This window comes from Microcebus murinus, chromosome X (assembly GCF_040939455.1).
Source record: "Microcebus murinus isolate Inina chromosome X, M.murinus_Inina_mat1.0, whole genome shotgun sequence".
Taxonomy (NCBI): Eukaryota; Metazoa; Chordata; class Mammalia; order Primates; family Cheirogaleidae; genus Microcebus; species Microcebus murinus.
The window spans coordinates 99,296,339-99,315,887 of record NC_134136.1 but is presented as its reverse complement, the minus strand read 5'-3'; the positions used below and the strand labels follow the sequence as shown (position 1 = coordinate 99,315,887).

At 39.3% G+C, this 19,549-nt stretch overlaps 1 protein-coding gene across 3 annotated transcripts in view; it reads left to right on the top strand.

Moving 5' to 3' along the window:
• Positions 1-19,549, top strand: part of PCYT1B (phosphate cytidylyltransferase 1B, choline) — a 104,370-nt gene that overhangs the window by 59,636 nt on the left and 25,185 nt on the right. For all 3 annotated transcript variants that reach the window (XM_012784583.2, XM_012784585.3, XM_012784582.2), the window contains exons 4-5: positions 14,691-14,842; positions 18,554-18,632. In XM_012784583.2, coding sequence (XP_012640037.1) covers positions 14,691-14,842; positions 18,554-18,632 — 231 coding nt within the window. The remainder of the gene's footprint in view (positions 1-14,690; positions 14,843-18,553; positions 18,633-19,549) is intronic.

Sequence of the window (19,549 nt, the reverse complement as noted above, 5' to 3'; positions counted from 1 at the left end):
GATGCTGCTCCATTGGGAAGAACCAGCTTGTCCTGCCTTAAGAGCTGAGATAAGTGCTTCAGAGAGTCGCTGCATAGGGGGCATTGAGTAATCTGGTGACTGATGTCCTCTATATAGCAGGTTTACAGAAATTTCAGATTAGAAATTCAGATACTCCCTCAATGGCTATTACATGAGTTCTCTGTGGAAGTCAAGGGTATGTTAAAATACTAGGATGACCATGGAGACTATATCCTTTGGTAAGTGACAGGGACTGGAGTATAAATGGAATTGAAACAATACTACACGAAGCTATAAAGAAACGATGCATAGATTTTGGGGACAATGACAGGGTAAGAGGGAAGGCTGGGCATGGTTGTATGTGCCTGTAGTCCCAGCTACTCAGGAGGCTGAGGGAGGAGGATCGCTTGAGGCCAGGAGTTCAAGACCAGCCTGCCCAACATAGCAAAACCTCATCTATACAAAAAATAAAAAAATAAAAAAATTAGCCATGCATGGTGGCGTGCACCTGTAGTCCCAGCTATCTGGGAGGCTGATGCAAGAGAATTGCTTGAGCCCAGGAGTTCAAGGCTGTAATATAGGGGTCCTCCAACTTTTTAAATAGGGGGCCAGTTCACTGTCCCTCAGACCATTGGAAGCCCGGACTATAGTTCAAAAAAAAAAACTATGAACAAATTCCAATGCACACTGCACATATCTTATTTTGAAGTAAAAAAACAAACTAGGGCAAAAACACCCACATGTGGCCCCCAGGCCATAGTTTGAGGACACCTGCTGTAGTGTGTGATGATTGCACCTGTGAATAGCCACTGTGCTACAGCCTGGGCAACATAGTGAGACCCTGTTTCTTAAACAAATAAACAAACACACACACACCAACCCTGGGCAACACAAACAATAATAAGTAATTTCAATATGTTCTTTTCTCCACATTCTTGTTCTTATTATCCAACTTAAAATAATTGGGTGGTAACACTATGAAATGTCTTTTAACTATTCTACTGATAAAATTCAGTGGGATCCTGTATTTCATTTATTTACATTAATTTAATATTTGATCCTGAGTCTGTTAAACAGAGTTTCCAACCTCCTGTGTGTAGGCAGACTGCTACAGAGGCATGGTACTGGAGTTCAAATCCCATGAGTGGCATTGCTGTCAGGATGTGATTTCCCAAATGGTGAACACCTTTTGGTAAAATTGTCAACAAGACAAAGTGCAACCTTCCTTTGATGTACATAGCAATTGCCTTCCTCTATAATTCAGCATCTATCAAAACTGTTCCAGAAATACTTTGTGATTATAGGCAAAACAAAGGCAGATTATAGACTCGAATGATTTAAAATAATTATGCAAAGACATTCAGAAATCATATGGGATGTGGGAAAATTCTCATGTGGAGCTGACCCATGATTGCAAGATGTTTAGCATTATGGGCCCCTGCCAGCTAGATGCCGTTAGCTTCCTCTAGTCATTATGACAACTAAAGAGGGCCCACAAATTTCCAAAATGCTTCCTAGGGAACGATGTTGTTGAAAACCATTGTTTTAAACTAGGAGTCTTCAAACTTTGTTCCCCACAATCCCTAAAAGAATTCTGAAAACACTGTATACCTTCTTGTACATTTTAAAGTTGACATCCAAAATTTTTATCCTAACTTTAAGTAGTTATAAAAGATGTAATTTCTGGAGTATGATAAATATTAACCTTTTAAAAAATTAATACTTTATATTTAGAGCAGTTTTAGTTTCATAACAAAATTGAGTGGAAAGTACAGAGGCTTCTTCTATGTCCTTTTTCCCCACACAGCTACTACCTCCCTAACTGTCAACATCCTGCCCCAAACTGATGCATTTGTTACAATTGATGAACCTACATTGACACATCATAATCACCCAAAGTCCATAGTTTATGGACTAAGGTTTACTCTTAGTGTTACACATTCTATGAGTTTGGACAATGTTAGAATGTAAAATATATAATGACATGTATCCACCATTATATTAATAGTATCATATAGAGTAGTTTTATTGCCCTAAAAATCCTCTATGCTCGACCTATTCATCCCTCCCTGCCCCAACCCCTGACAAGCACTGATCTTTTTATTTTCTCCATAGTTTTACCTCTTCCAGAATGGCATATAATTAGAATCCTATAGTTTGTAGCTTTCTCAGATTGGCTCCTTTCACTTAGCAATATGCATTTAAGGTTCTTCAGTGTCTTTTTATGGTTTGATAGCTCATCTCTTTTTTTTTCCTATTTGTTTACTTATTTATTTAGGGACAGGTCTCATTCTGTCATCCAGGGTGGAGTGTAGTGGCCCAATCATAGCTCATTGGAGCCTCAAACTCTGGAGCTCAAGTGATCCTCCTGCCTCAGCCTCCCAAGGTGCTGGGATTATAGGCATCAGCCACCATGCCTTGACTCATTTCTTTTTATTTTATTTTTTTTTGTTTGTTTTGTTTTTTTTTTTTGAGACAGAGTCTCGATTTGTTGCCCAGGCTAGAGTGAGTGCCGTGGCGTCAGCCTAGCTCACAGCAACCTCAATCTCCTGGGCTCAAGCGATCCTTCTGTCTCAGCCTCCCAAGTAGCTGGGACTACAGGCATGAGCCGCCATGCCCGGCTAATTTTTTCTATATATATATTAGTTGGCCAATTAGTTTCTTTCTATTTATAGTAGAGACGGGGTCTCGCTCTTGCTCAGGCTGGTTTCGAACTCCCGACCTCGAGCGATCCGCCCGCCTCGGCCTCCCAGAGAGCTAGGATTACAGGCGTGAGCCACCGCGCCCGGCCTCATTTCTTTTTAGTGCTGAATAATATTCCATTGTCTGGATGAACCGCAGTCTATCCATTCACCTACCGAAGGACGTCTTGGTTGCTGCCACATTTTGGCAATCATAAATAAAGCTGCTCCTTCTATTTCTAGTTTGTTTAGGATTTTTTTATCATGAAAGGGTGCTGGATTTTATCAAATGCTTTTTCTGTGTCTATTGAGATGATCATGTGGACTTTGTTTTTGCTTCTGTTTATGTGACGAATCATCTTTATTGATTTATGTATCCTTGCATTCCTGGGATGAGACCCACTTGATCATGGTAAATTATCTTTTTGATGTGCTGTTGAATTTGATTTGCTAGTATTCTGTTGAGGATTTTTGCATCTGTGTTCATAGGGGATATTTGTCTGTAGTTTACTATTTTTGTCATGTCCTTTCCTGGCTTTGGTATCAAGGTGATTCTGGCTTTGTAGAACGAGTTAGGGTGGATTTCCTCCTTCTTGATGTTATGGAATAATTTTTGTAGAATAGGTACCAATTCTTCTTTTACGTCTGGTAGAATTTAGCTGTGAATCCGTCTAATCCGGGGCTTTGTTTTGATGGGAGATTTATTTTATTTTATTTTAATTTTTTTACCACTTCAATCTCACTGCTCATTATTGATCTGTTCAGGATTTCTATTTCTTCTTGATTCAAGCTTAGGAGGTTGTGTGTTTCCAGGAATTTGTCTATTTCCTCTGGGTTTTCTAGTTTGTGTGCATAGAGGCTTTTGTAGTATTCATGGATAATATTTTCTATGTCTGTGGTATCAGTTGTAATGTCTCCTTTTTCATTTCTGATTGAGCTTGAGTACTTTCTCTTCTATTTGTGGTTGATCTGGCTAGTGGTCTATCAATTTTATTTATCTTTTCAAAGAACCAACTTTTTGTTTCATTGATCCTTTGAACTGTTTTTCTGGTTTTTATTTTGTTTGGTTCTGCATTGAGCTTTTTTATTTATTTTCTTCTGCTGGTTTTTGGGTTTGGTTTGTTATTCTTTTTCTAGTTCCTTGAAATATGACATTAGGTCACCAATTCTATTCAACAGAGTACTGGAAGTCCTAGCCAGAGAAATCAGGCAAGAGAAAGAAATAAAGGGCATCCAAATCTGGAAAGAGAAGGTAAAACTATCCCTGTTTGCTGATGATATGATCTTGTATCTAGAAAACCCAAAAGACTCCTCCAAAAGACTCCTAGAATTGATAAATAAATTCCACAAAGTCTCAGGTTACAAAATTAATGTACACAAATCAGTAGCATTTCTATATGCCAATAATACTCAACTTGAGAGTCAAATCAAGGACTCAATACCATTTACAATAGTTACAAAGAAAATAAAATACCTAGGCATATACTCAACCAAGGAGGTTAAAGATCTGTGCAAGGAGAATTGAGTTGCGTGGTGCAAAGGCAATATATGTAACCTAAATGTTTGTACCCCTGTAATATTCTGAAATAAAAAATAAATTAAAAAAATCATAGATAACACAAACAAATGGAAAAATGTATCATGCTCATGGGTTGGTAGAATCAACATTGTCAAAATGTCCTTACTGCCCAAAGTGATGTACGGATTTAGTGCAATTCCCATCAAAATACCAATGTCATATTTCACAGGTCTAGAAAAAATAATTCTTTGCTTCATTTAGAACCAAAAAACAGACCAAATAGCAAAAGCAATCTTAAGCAAAAAGAACAAATCTGGAGGTATCACATTACCTGACTTCCAATTATACTACAAGGCTTTAGTAACCAAAAAGCATGGCACTAGTATAGAAATAGAGACACAGACTAAAGAAACAGAATAGCAGACCCAGAAATAAAACCATCTACCTACAACCAACTGATTTTCAACAGAAGCAGACAGCAACATACACTGGGGAAAGGAAGCCCTATTCAATAAATGGTGCTGGGAAAACTTGATAGCCACATGTAGAAGAATGAAACAGGACCCCATTTCTCACCATATATAAAAATTAATTCAAGATGGACAAAATACTTAAATGTAAGGCATGAAACCATAAACATTCTAGAAGAAAATGTAAGAAAAACTTTTCTAGACATATGCCCAGGCAAGGAATTTATGACTGAGACCCCAAAGGCAAAAACAGCAACAATAAAAATAAATAAATTAGACTTAATTAAGTCAAAAATCTTCTGCACAACAAAGAAAATAACAGAGTAAATATATAACCTCCAGAATAGGAGAAAATATTTGCAAACTCTACATCCAACAAAGGACTAATATCCAGAATCTACAAAGAACTCAAATCAGCAAAACAAATCAGTTTTGTTTTTTTTTCAGACAGAGTCTCACTTTGTTGCCCAGGTTAGAGTGAGTGCCGTGGCATCAGCCTAGCTCACAGCAACCTCAAACTCCTGGGCTCAAGCAATCTTGCTGCCTCAGCCTCCCGAGTAGCTGGGACTACAGGCATGCACCACCATGCCCGGCTAATTTTTTCTATATATATTAGTTGGCCAATTAATTTCTTTCTATATTTAGTAGAGACAGGGTCTCACTCTTGCTCAGGCTGGTTTTGAACTCCTGACCTCAAGCAATCCACCCACCTTGGCCTCCCAGAGTGCTAGGATTACAGGCGTGAGCCACCGCGCCCAGCCCAAATCAGTTTTTTATTGGAAAGAAAAAACAAACAAACCCATCAAAAAGTGGGCAAAAGACATGAACAGAAGTTTTTCAAATAGAAGATAGACAAACATGAATAAATGCTCAACATTACTAATCATCAGGGAAGTGCAAATTGTACCCCCATAATATGCTAAAATAAAAAATAAATTTAAAAAAACCACAATGAGATATACCACCTTACCCCTGTCGGAATGGCCATTATTAAAAAGTCCAAAAACAATAGATGTTGGCATGGATGCAGAGAGAAAGGAGCACTTATACACTGTTGGTGGGACTGCAAACTAGAACAACCTCTATGGAAAACAGTATGGAGATTCCTCAAAGAAATATTAATAGGTGTCAACTTACCATTTGATTCAGCAATCCTACTACGGGGTGGGTATCTACCCAAAGGAAAAGAAGTCATTTTATCAAAAAGATACTTGTACCCAAATGTTCATTGCAGCACAATTCACAATTTCAAAGATATAGAATCACCCTAAGTGCCCATAAATTCATGAGTGAATAAAGAAAATGTGATATATATATATATATATATATATATATATATATATATATATATATATACACCATGGAGTACTATTCAGCCATAAAAAGGAATGTCTTTTTGAAGGAAATAATGTCTTTTGCAACAACTAGGATAATCCTAAGTGAAGTATCTCAAGAATGGAAAAACAGGCCGGGCGCTGTGGCTCACGCCTGTAATCCTAGCTCTTGGGAGGCCGAGGCGGGCGGATTGCTCAAGGTCAGGAGTTCAAAACCAGCCTGAGCAAGAGCGAGACCCCGTCTCTACTATAAAATAGAAAGAAATTAATTGGCCAACTGATATATATATAAAAAATTAGCCGGGCATGGTGGCGCATGCCTGTAGTCCCAGCTACTCGGGAGGCTGAGGCAGAAGGATCACTCGAGCCCAGGAGTTTGAGGTTGCTGTGAGCGAGGCTGACGCCATGGCACTCACTCTAGCCTGGGCAACAAAGCGAGACTCTGTCTCAAAAAAAAAAAAAAAAAGAATGGAAAAACAAACACCATATGTTTTCACTAATAAGTGGAAGCTAAGCAATGTGTACACATGGGCACAAAGAGATGTAAAGAACATTGGAAATCAAGAAGAGGGGAGGGTAGAGGAGGGCGAGGGATAAAATCTTGCCTGTCAGGTACAATGAACACTATTCTGGTAACAGGCACACTAAAATCCTTGTCCTTAAGCATTATACAGTATATTCATGTAACATAAACATTTGTACCTGCTTAATATTTTGAAATTAAAAAAAACTCTAAACATCAATGTGCAGGTTTTTGTGGGGACATAAATTTTCAGTTCATTTGGGTAAATATCAAGAAGTGTGATTGCTGGATCATATGGTAAGAGTATGTTTAGTTTAATAGCAACTGCCAAACTGTCTTCCAAAGTGGGTGTGCCATTTTGCATTCCCACCACCAATAAATAAGAGTTCCTGTTGCCCTGTTTGTTACCAGGCTCTTAGAATCATTTGTTTCCTCCCTTTCTGGGAATTATAACAAATGGCTATGTCAAGACTTATCAAATGACTCAATTATAACCCTTACTCTTTTATGTGAAAGCAATTTATTCAACCAGATATAGTCAGAAGAGTTGGGGAAATGGAAATATTGGTAATTTCATTATACCATTGCCAATCTAATCATTTTTGATATAATAATTTTATCATTTGTTTAAAACTTGTTTAGAAAACAAAACCTTGGAGCTGCAGTTTTAGCTTATTAAATTTGCAGAAATACTATCTAACCTAATTGGCAAAACCAGTCCTCATTGTCAAACCTACTAAAAACCAAGAAACCAAGAAAATGTTTTTTCAATTTAAGTGTATTAATGTATTTCAAGAAGCTTTATAAAAAGCACTCAGAAGTAAATTATAGAATGGATTGTATAAAATAGAATCAGTCAAGATTAAAATGATGTAGATCTAATGTAATAAGTTATAAACAAGACAATAAATCAATGCATTTAATTTGTAGTAATGCAATATAACTTATAGATAGAAATAAATATGATATTTATACAGAGAGGAGTGTGATTTTTAAAAGACATGTTATTCCTTTTCTAAATATTGGAGGTGTGTGTGTATCAAATTCTAGTATTTGCCTTTTGGGAATGATACATAATATCAAATATAAAAATCATAAATTATTGTCTTTATTGCTATCATGTCTAAACTTTTTCTATGTACTGAAAGACAGAGCCATATACTACTCAAAAGTAATTGGTCTGGAAGTAGACAATTTTATTTTTTGTTATGAGGTGTTAGAAAATATGCATTTTGGAGAATGAAATAGGATAAGAATTATCTGTAAATAGAATAAACATTTTATGATATGAGTTGATAAAATAGATTTTAACTTTCTTTTTAAGTAATGCATATGAAATCTGAATAAATCATATAAATGTTTTGCCCATGTATTTATTTCAATGAATCTTGAAAAATTTGATAATTCCAGAAAATATTCCAGTCACATTTCTAAGAAGCAGCAATACCAGCCTATATAGCTTTGGCTTATTGAAGTGATTTTGAAGTGAATAGCTGGAAAAAAAATGCTTACTCTTAACTACAAGAGAAAAGCCATTTTTAGGATTCAATATGAGTGTTAAGAATAGCTGGAAAAAATGCTTACCCTTAACTACATGAAAAAGTCATTTTTAGCATTCAATATTTCTTTCCAATGCTCCTTTTGCTTTGAATTCCTGGGCCATATCCCTCAAAATCCATGTGTTCTCTGACAATAGTTGGGAGAAGAGGAAGCAAAGTTGTTAGGCAAAAATTTGCATTATTCTTCATTCTACCATTTTTAGTTTCTAACACCAGGCTTCGCCTATAACAGAAATGGGTGTAAGACAGGGAAAGACAGGAAGCTTTCATAGGTTCATGGTGCTCTGAATAGATTATATGAGGTTTCCATTTGGTTTGGCCTGAAGCCTTCATTCTTCCACCCCTTGCAATGTAACATATAATAAGGTTTGGATGGTGCCCTTCTTTTGTAAAGTGGGGTGACAGTGGGTTTGGACACAGACACTTTCCTGGCCCCATTAATTTTAGGAAAGGGTACCATTGGAAGTTGAGGATTTAGACATTGATTCCTTTAAAACTACCTGTGTTTGAATACCTCCCAAAAAGTCATTGTGTGTCCCTGAGGGTATGTATACCCTAGTTTGAGGAGACCTTTGTCTTAGACTATCTTTCTGGAGTATCACAAAGCAACCTAATGGCAGACAATTCTATACTGAGGGAAGTTAGAGAGCCCCTTCAGGAATAGGTGTTCTGTGTTGTTGGCTGAAAGGCTGGCTCTTGATATTGTTAATATGTGTGTAGTCAGCAAATAAAATGCTTACAGTGAGTTGAAAGAGCCTGCCATGCTAATTGTGGTCCACTAATATCTGCAAGTAGGTTTGCTATAGAAATTCCTCTGGGTGGAATGAGGGCTTCACTCATGAAACCACTTTGGTTGGAGGAAGTACATGGACAGGTATTTGGTCGAAATACTTGGTATTTTGCAGAAACAATTTATTAAAAGACCAGAAACTGTGATAAATGGAGGTACTACAGTCTACTTCTCAACCTTAGGCAGTAACAGACACCACAACTGTCATGGATTTGTCCTGCGATTATAATACCTGCATTTCTAATTTTTAAGCATGTAGCCACTAATAATTTGAAAATTTTTCTATGTGAGCTCACCTCGTTGGTATTATGTTAGTGAATTGTGTCTATCCACTTGTAAAGCTCTTTTTTTCTCCATTTTAATTTACAAGTTTGTGCCATTTAAAAACAGGCCAAAAAATTAAAATTTATACTGGAGAGTTTTTTTCCCTAATTTTTTTTTTAAAGGATGAGAGTCACCAACTACCCACCTCTGTCCCACAGGAGGAGAATAAAACCAACAACAGTAGACATACTACTACTGCTATTATAGTAGACATAAATATTACTCCATAAACTTGGGTTTATGCTTTATTATATTTTAATTAAAATGAAATATTCCTCCAAGATTCCATTTTCTCTGACTGGTTGGAAATTCAATCTCAGTTTATTGGGCTCTCTTTACTTCCCTGGAGGCAAACAAGTGTCCAAAATGTTTATAGAAACAGGAGAGAAGCCTCTAGTCTTCAGCTCAGTGCCATTTTTGTGTTGCCCTTGCTGTCCGAGCCCACGTAATTACTAGAAGGGAATAGATCCACAGGTGAGGTGCCCGTGGTCTGTGCCCATGTGGAACCCCCGTGCCTAGGGCTTCATGTCCTCAACCCTCTTGAGATTCCGCCATAGGCCCCCGCTGCTTGTGGGACCCACAAACATTTGGCCTTTTCCTCACAATTTGGAGGAATCTCCTCTCTCATTGTCTTCTTTCTCACAGAATCCCCCCAAGTTGCTCTGACTTCAGGAAAACAGCAGCCAGGAAGGCAGGCTGTCTATCAACAACTTGAGCTCACAGCTTGTGCAAGGGAGTTTGTACCAAGAGGCCTGGACACCTGCTTGAAGTGGGGGCGGGGAAAAGAGCACAAAATCCAAAGGAATAACTCCATAAATGAGCCTGTTTTACTACTACTATTAATAAGTGGCTAACATTCTCGAGCATTACTTTCTGCTCATGTGGATTATCAAATTTAATTCTCAAAAATACACATTTTAAAGACCAGGCACGAGAGGCTTAGAGAGTTTGAGTAACTTTCCAAGTAATAAGTAGCAGAGCTTGGATTAGAACCCAAGTTTGTTGGACTCCCAAGTTCAACCCTACTTTATATTTTCTCTCCTGTGGAGTTTTTCATTTTGAGCACAGTGAGCTGCCAGGATAGGTTAGCTGCAAGCATGAGTTCCCAGATAGCTCAATGAATTCATCCATGGAATACCACTGCTCAGAGTTCTCCATCTGGTTGTCACAGTGCATTTGCCAAGACTCAAGAACAACAGTGCTGCTTTGGGTGTAATTAATGTTTAGACAATAACTGGTCAGCATGTTCAGCTGCTTCTTGAGGTCACTCCTGGGATATGAAAATAGGACCCTGTATTGCCATAAACAGGATGTTTGTTTTCCTTTGTGCTCTATCAGCAGGCCATTATCTTGGTCATTCAGAAATTACACCAAATTGCTCAGGTGCAGGTGCAAAAAAAGGGAGGATATGGCCCAGCGTACTTTTATACTGTTTAAAATAAAAAAAATTATGGATCTGAAATCCATTTCTGCTTAATATGATTCTTGAGGTAGTATTTTAATAAAGCCCTAAAAGTCTTAGATCAGTTTTTGAATCATATACCATGGTCCATAAATAATTCCTATTTATAAGGCCAAAAGCCAATGCAGTCAGTAAATCAATACATAGTTATTATGGCCCTACTACCTACCCCACCCCCCACCTCTGGGCAGGATGGGTGATTCAAAGACAGGCAGGGCTCTTTACTCAAGTTGCTTATAGTATGTTTCAGGGGTGTTCAAATGTTGTATGCATCAGAATCCTCTCTGAAACTTGTCAAAAATAGACCTGCCTGGGCCCCACCACAGATCCACTGAATCAAAATCTCAGGGAGTGGGCTGGGCTTCTTTGTATGTATTTAACAAGATCCTTGGGTGATTCTGACATGCATCAGTTTTCAAGGCAGCCACGTGGTTGATGTTTTGTTGACGTGAAATGCTGCAATAGAAAACATCTCAGGAAGTATGTATAGAGATATATAGACATATACATATTTATCTTGAAACTCATTAGCCTCTTATTTGCATGGATGTTGTTGAAATGTACCTGCAGATAAATATACATCTATTGCAAATAATCATAAACATTTGTTGAACATCTGTATGTATCAGGCTCCGTTAATTCATTCAACAAATACTTGTTCAGAGCCTATTAGGGGCCAGGTATTGTTCATCAGAAAATGAAACAGAAGTCCCTCCCTGTCCTCAGGGAGCTTACAGGGCAACACCAGCGATAATTTTTTTTATTATTATTTATTTATTTTTGAGACAGAGTCTCACTCTGTTGCCCTGGCGTCAGCCTAGCTCGCAGCAACCTCAAACTCCTGGGCTCAAGCGATCCTCCTGCCTCAGCCTCCCGAGTAGCTGGGACTACAGGCATGCGCCACCATGCCCAGCTAATTTTTTCTATATATTTTTAGTTGACCAATTAATTTCTTTCTATTTTTAGTAGAGACAGGGTCTCGCTCTTGCTCAGGCTGGTCTTGAACTCCTGAGCTCAAACGATCCTCCCGCCTCGGCCTCCCAGAGTGCTAGGATTATAGGCATGAGCCACCATGCCAGGTCTCAACAATAAAATTAAATAAGACAATTATATGAGAATGAGTGCCATGAGGAGAAGTCAAGCTGGAGGGGATTGCAATTCAGAATAGGATGGGAGGGAGATTTGAGGGAAGGGAGGGAGTGAGTCTTTGAGGAGGCGACTTTGTGGTGGCTTCAGGAAACCACAGGGAGGCTGGGGGCTGGAACACAGTAGGAGATGGGCCAGAGAGGCAAGGCGTAGGCAGAGGTGTGGGGTTTAGGGGCCCACTGGAGGACTTTGGCTTTTATTTTGAAGGAGATGGGAAGGATTCTGAGTCTGGGAATGACACAGGCTTTAACCTGTGGTTTAACCTTTAACCTGACAGGTTTTACCAGGCTCATTCTGGCTGATGACAACAGGTTGCTGTGAGTGGGAAAGGCTGGAATCGGGAGATGGGTTAGGAGCCCACTGCAGTAACTGCAGGAGGGGTGGTGAAGGAGCCAGAGTGGGAGCAGTGGAGGTGGTGACAAGGATTCTGGGTGCACTTTGAAGGCAGAGCCTGCAGTTTTGCTGATGGTCTGAAGGCAGAGTGTGTGAAGGGGCTGCAATAGTGGTTTTCCAAGGATGCTGAGTGCTCATTGGCCACGCTTACTCTGTAGTCAGATTTGGTTCTAGATGTGGGCCGTTATTTGGTTCCAAGAAAATAATCATATTTTTCTTTTTAAAGCACATCTTGTGGCCGGGCGCTGTGGCTCACGCCTGTAATCCTAGCACTCTGGGAGGCCGAGGCAGGCGGATTGCTCGAGGTCAGGAGTTCGAAACCAGCCTGAGCAAGAGCGAGACCTTGTCTCTACTATAAATAGAAAGAAATTAATTGGCCAACTAATATATATAGAAAAAATTAGCTGGGCATGGGGGTGCATGCCTGTAGTCTCAGCTACTCGGGAGGCTGAGGCAGCAGGATTGCTTGAGCTCAGGAGTTTGAGGTTGCTGTGAGCTAGGCTGACGCCACGGCACTCCCTCTAGCCTGGGCAACAAAGCGAGACTCTGTCTCAAAAAACAAACAAACAAACAAAAAACATCTTGTGAGATCATGTGGTATTTGTCTTTCTGTCTCTGGCTTATTTCACTTAACATAATATACTTCAGGTCCAGCCATGTTGCTGCAAATGACAGGATTTCATTCTTTTTTATGGCTGAATAGTATTCCATTGTGTATATATGTCACTCACATATGGAATCTAAAGAAGCCGATTGCATAGAAGTAAAGTAGAACAGTGGTTACCAGAGACTGGGGAGGGGAGGGAGAAGGGGACAAGAAGAGTTTGGTCAACAGGTACAAGGTCATAGTTAGATAGGAGGAATAAGTTACAGTGTTTTATTGCACAGTAGGGTGACTATAGTTAATAATATTGTATTGTATATTTCAAAATAGCTAGAAGAGAGGATTTCGAATGTTCTTACCATGAAGAAATGATAAAGGTATGAGGTGATAGATTGCTAAATACCTGGATTTGATTGTTATACAATGTATACATGTATCAAAACATCACATTTTACCCGATAAATATGTACAATTATTATCTGTCAATTAATTTTTTTTAAATTTAAAAGCCACACCTTGTACACTTAAAATTAGTGAATTTATTGTGTGTACATAATACCTTAAAGAAAAAGTATCTTGATTAGTTCCAATTTAATGGTGAGTACATGTGGTGTTTGTTTTTCCATTCTTGTGCTACTTCACTTAGAAGAATGGTCTCCAGTCCCATCCAGGTTAATATAGGAGGTATTAGTTCACCATTTTTCGTGGCTAAGTAGTATTCCATGGAACTAATCGATCAACACTTATGTGCACATATAGAAATAATATTCACTGGAAATCAAGCAGGTGGGAGGGGGAGGAGGGGATGTGTAAATTCACACTACGCTAGTGTGTACAATGCACACTATCTGGGGGATGGGCACACTTACAACTTTGATCCAAGCGATACAAAAGCAGTTTATGTAACTAAAACGTTTGTATCCCTGTAATATTCTGAAATTTCAAAAAAGCAATTACAATAAATCAAAAAAGAAGAAAGAAAAAAAATCTCGTTGCAGTGAGCAGTCAGGGTAGTACTGACTGGCTGCAGCAAGACCCTCACCTAAATCTTGATTAAACAGGAACTGTACCCACAGTGACATTTCTTTCTGACATATAGAAAACTTTAGGAGAGCTGCATCGGCCAACCAAAAGATAGGATGGAGAATAATATTTATTGTTCAGTTTATTTTAAAACATTTTCATGTAAATTCTTAAAAAACCCTTTCTAAGGCTGAGAGTGGATATTTGAATCCCCATTTGAGAGTTCAGGAACCTAAAATCTAGAAACGATAAGAGATATGTTAATAGGAAGGATGAGCTCTGCTAGATCAGACCTTCTATTTTATGACTTTCTCCTCTTAATTGTGTGACCTAATGTGCAGTGACTGGACCTCAATCCAGGGAACAGAAGTGTGTGTGTGTGTGTGTGTTTGTGTGCGAGAGAATCACACTTGGGTTGTTAAGTACAATGAACTAGTAAAAGAATTGGAACTGATTGCTCAAACCTGCTATAATTCAGGCCTCTTGGTTCCTCTCCTTCTCTCTCTTTTCTCTGTTCATTTGGTCATTTTCTTTCTGAATAGTAATTTTCACTGAGAGCTGGGATAGGAAAATAAAAAGATATGAAAGTCATATTAGGTAGAGTGGAGAATAATTTTAATAAAAGCCTCAGTGGAGAATGCAGATGTAATTAGCACTGAAATGAAATTCTGAATTGCCAGTGGATTTCAGCTTGCTTCACTCTCCTGATCCTTTGTTCCTGTAACAAACTGAGTTTGATTATGCCAAGCACCTAGCAAGGCTGTGCTCCTTTTGTCTTGCTGAAGAAGCCATTTCTGCACCAGGGTGGCTGCGAACAGGGCCTGGACCCGGTAACAGCATTTAATGCATTTGCCTGTTTCAGTTTGCAGTGATGATCTCACCCACAAATTCAAAGGTTTCACCGTGATGAATGAAGCAGAGAGATACGAGGCTCTCAGACACTGTCGCTATGTGGATGAAGTAATCAGAGATGCTCCGTGGACACTGACTCCAGAGTTTCTGGAAAAACACAAGGTACTTCTCATTCTCCCACGTTCTCTAAGTAGCAGTATTATTAGGGAGTCTGGTTCTGCAGCTGAGACTGCAGAAAGCCCAAAGACTCTTCCAGTTTCTAAAAAAGGGAGCTTTTTTTTTTTTCTAAAAAAGGAACCATCTCATGGTATCTCTTGTTGCAGGACCTTTCTTCCACCCAAGCCTGGGGACTGGGATCCCCTCACTTCCTCAAGGGTGGGCACTGGAGCTAGACCATCTAGGTCCAAATCCTGCCTCTATCTCTTCCTAACTGTGGGACCTTGAGTAAGATATTTAACCCCATTGGACTCACTTATCTCAACTGTGAAATGGGATGATATTAGTTTCTTCTTCGTGGGGCCATAGAGGTAATCTAAGTAAAGCACTTGGAATACTGGCTGGCTCATAGCAAGAGCTCCAAAAATGTTATTATCATGACCATCAGCACCATGATTATTGGTGCTTATAGATTCACAGGCATGTTTTTCCATGGAACAAATGAACACACATCTTATCCAGAAGGTCAGGGGCTAGCCTTTAAGGAAAGAACTTTATATCTATGATTTTGTGACCCTGAGACTCCTACTGACACAAGATTTTTATTAGTTGAAAACACGAGAAATTCTTTTGATCTGCATCAAATTATGTGCTTTGTATCTCTCTACCATCCCCGCATTAGGAGCTATTCTTTCCTTTTATAAGCAGTACAAAAAAAAATAAGATTAAGCTGTTCTAAGAATTTTCTTTTCTATTTTTAAATTCACGATGCAGAAGAGAATACAGAACACTGATAAATGTGCATGGGTAATAGCAGAGGAGACAATTTCCCAGCAAGAATAAGAAAGAAAAAGGAAAAACTACAATATGATTTACTTCCAGTAATCACTACCACATTTTTACTAAGTATCTATTGTATATTCAACATGTGCTGGGCATTATGGTGGGTACTAATAATGATAATGATGGCTGCCATTCACTGGAGTATTTACCATGTGCCTAGCACTGTGCTAAGGGCTTTGCTATTTATTATTTGAATCAAATTCAATCTCATGGCTACCCTGAGTTGCTGTTGTTGTTATACATTGAAGAGGAGGAAGAACTAAGTTTGAATACTGCAAATAGATTAATAATAATAATGACAAACATTTATTGAGTACCTGCTGTGTGCTAGTTATCATTTTTAAGCACTCTTACCTAATCGTATCATTTAATCCAGTGATTCTCAACTGAGGGCGAGTTTGCCCCCAGGAAACATTTGGCAATGTCTGGAGACATAGTTGGTTGTCACAGCTAGAGGGATGCTACTGGCATCTAGTGGGTAAAAGCCAGGGATGCTGCTAAGCATCCTCTAATGCACAGGACAGTCCCTCCACATCAAAGAACTATGCAGTTCCAAATGTCACTAGTACTGAGGTTGAGAAATCCTGATCGAATCTTTACTATCAACTTATGAGTTACATAGCTAGCAAGTATTAGCAGTAGGGAAGGGAATCACAGCCAGGCAAATTAAATCACCGCTCTAAATTACCTTTCTTTCAAGATAGAGTGAGGCCCCATTGTAAAGGCCTTTGAAAGCTAGGCAAGGAGTGTTTACCTGATGTCTTAGGAAATGGATGAAGATTAGCAAGCATAAGGATGACCAGAAGAAAACTCTGTTTAAGGAGGACACCCCAAGCAACAGCAAGATGGCTTGCAGAGGGGAGAACCTACAGTGAGGAAGTCCACACATACACAAGTGCACACACACACACACACACACACACACACACACACCCCTCAATGGAACCTGTGACCTGTGTGTTATGATGAGTGAAAGAAGTAAGGAAAGAAGGCCAATTCCAAGGTTTGGGGTCTAGGTAAATTTCGAAAACAAAGATGCCCTAGGTTGAGAGGGCAGGCACCAGTTTTCAGCAGGTTGAATTAAATTCAGGACAGGTTGATTTTTTTTTTAACTTTTATTTTTTTGAATTTTATAAATGGTCAGAAAGTTTATTTAAATGTAAAAAAAAAAAAGGGAAGCCTGAGATTTCAAAACTGGATAAGAGTAGTATCTTAGCATAATCATGTCAATATCCTGGTACCTACAACCTGTTTAACTTTTCCAGAGGTGCCACTGGCCTCTCAGTAGAAACACCACATCAGTTCTTAGTTGTATCAGTTGAGGGAGGAGCACATGCACACCATTGACTCAAAGATTCTGAGCCATGTCAATTCTCGGGCAAATATTTAATTGCCTCCCAAGAAGATTAGCAGGTGCTCAACTAAAGGCAAATGGAAATATGTTTAACATATGACCTCTGCAACCTGAGATGATGTGATTAATGGCCTACGCTTCCCTTACCCTCACAACTTCTAACATAATTTATGCTAACAGAGAAGCCTTCAGAAAAATCAGTGGGTTCTAAGTTACATGATGTAGTAAGAACTCTCATACTAAGCACATATTAAATGTAATCTTATGAGCTTTCCATGTATTTCTTAGTTGTCATTAAGTTTCATGGAGACAAAACAAAACCAACACATACACTCACAATGACACACACACACACACACACTACATGCACTTTAAAACACTAAAGACCTATTTTCTTGAATACAAAGCAACCTGATTTTGAACATTTAAAATGTATTCTAGTCAAAATAACTTTTCCTATATATTTCTCTTGGACAGCTTTTTATTTCTCAGCTTCCAAATGTCAACAGGACAGGTTGATTTTAAAGTGATAGCAAGAAGTGATGAAAGAGAAGAGGGCTGCAGTGGGAGTTCAGAAAGCCTGGCCGGGTTCCCTGGCAGCCTACATTCATCTTCAAACTACTAGCAAGCTGTGTGACTTTGGGCAGATCTAACAAGTTGTCTAGTTTCAGCACCTTATGCCCCAAATGAGGTATTAATATATTTCCTACCCACTTCACAAGGTGGTTATGAGGATCAAATGAGAAAAGAGATAAATACGTTTTCACAGTATAAAATACAACCTAGGCTGGGAGTGCTGGCTTACACCTGTAATCCTAGCACTTTGGGAGGCTGAGGTGGGAGGATTGCTTGAGGCCAGGAGTTCAAGACCAGCCTGGGCAACATAGAAAGACCCTGTTCCTACAAAATTTTTTTTAAAAGTTTAGCCAGACATGGGAGCATGTACCGGTAGTCCCACCTACTCAGGAGGCTAAGGCAGGAGGATTGCTTGAGCCCTGGAGTTCAAGGCTGCAGTGAGAGCTATGATCATACCATTGCACTCCAACCAGGGTGGCAGAGTGAGACCCTGTCTCAAACAAAACAAAACAAAACAGACAAACAAAAAACCCCACAACCTAAGTGTGAGGGCATATTGCTATAAATGGGATAGGAAATGGAGTTTTGAGTTTCTTATCATAGCAGGAGGGATTAAAATCCAAAGAATGAATGCATTCTCTCCAAAGAAAGTTTAGAGGCAAAAGGACTGAAGGCCAAGAAAACCTACTGTCAGAGGTAGGAGAAGAAAGAGGGACCAGCAAAGGAGAAAAACCAAACATTTATTCTTCTAGTTCCCACTCTCTCATGGAAATGGAGACAGTTGGAGATGCCTTTCAGCTAAGGATTTGTATCCATACTATAAATAAATATAACATGCAACTGCCTTATTTCGAAAAGGCATTTTGGGATCACCAGTCCCCTTCAAATCTGCAGACGTGCACATCCATCCCAGTGGTGATGTCTCTGTTCTCTTTCTTCAACAGATTGACTTTGTGGCTCATGATGACATTCCGTATTCTTCTGCTGGCTCTGATGATGTCTACAAGCATATAAAGGAAGCAGGTGAGGCATTCCCCTGTGTTCACCTGTCTGCCACGTCACAGTAATCAGGTGTTATAAGAGGCATCTGTACCATATACATAGAGGGAGCTGGAACATCATCAGGTGTCTCCCAAGAAGCTCCTACAGGCCTCTGTTGACATGTGCTAAGGTCAGTCATAGCACAGACACCATTTAGGTATTTCAACAGGAATTAACCTGAGCACCAAAGTACTCAACTTCAGGTCTGAGGCTTGATTTTTAGGGCTCATCAGACTAAAATCACAGGCCCCTATGGCTTTAAGGGCAGTCATTTTCCCCATTCATAATTAAGTCCCCATACTGAAGTTATTTCATACTCCCAAGAAATTTCCTTCCAGAAACTGACAGATGACCAGCTAATTAACAATCTGAACTCCTTGTCTCCAAAGTTGGTCCTGCCATATTTCTAGCGTCATCCTGTTATGCGAGAGTAATATTGCCAGGTACCATATGCAGAGGTAAAAAAGGAATGGATAAACATTGTAATGACTTAGCTTATTTTCTGCTATATTACTATCTACCATGCATCTCATCTGTAGGCACTGTAGGTGCATCTATGCATACGTTCCTACATATATTAAGTACAGATACTCCAGTGAGTTACTATAGGCGTAAGGATTTCAAGAAGTCTAATGTACCTCACATTATACTAGAGCTGCTCCCATTGTTGACACATGCCATCAGAGCCATCTTCCCCACTCCTGGGGACCACTGGAACTCTGCCTAGCTTGCTCCCACCCTTCTCTACTTTCAGCCTGCTGCTGCTAGAGCCTTTTCCTCATGCTCATGGACCTTTAGACTCTTAAGGTAGGATGGGCTCCTAAGTGTCACTAACCCAGGCTCCTCCTCCTTTCTTGGCATCATTGCCAGCTCCCGGTAGAACTGATGCTTCTAAATCT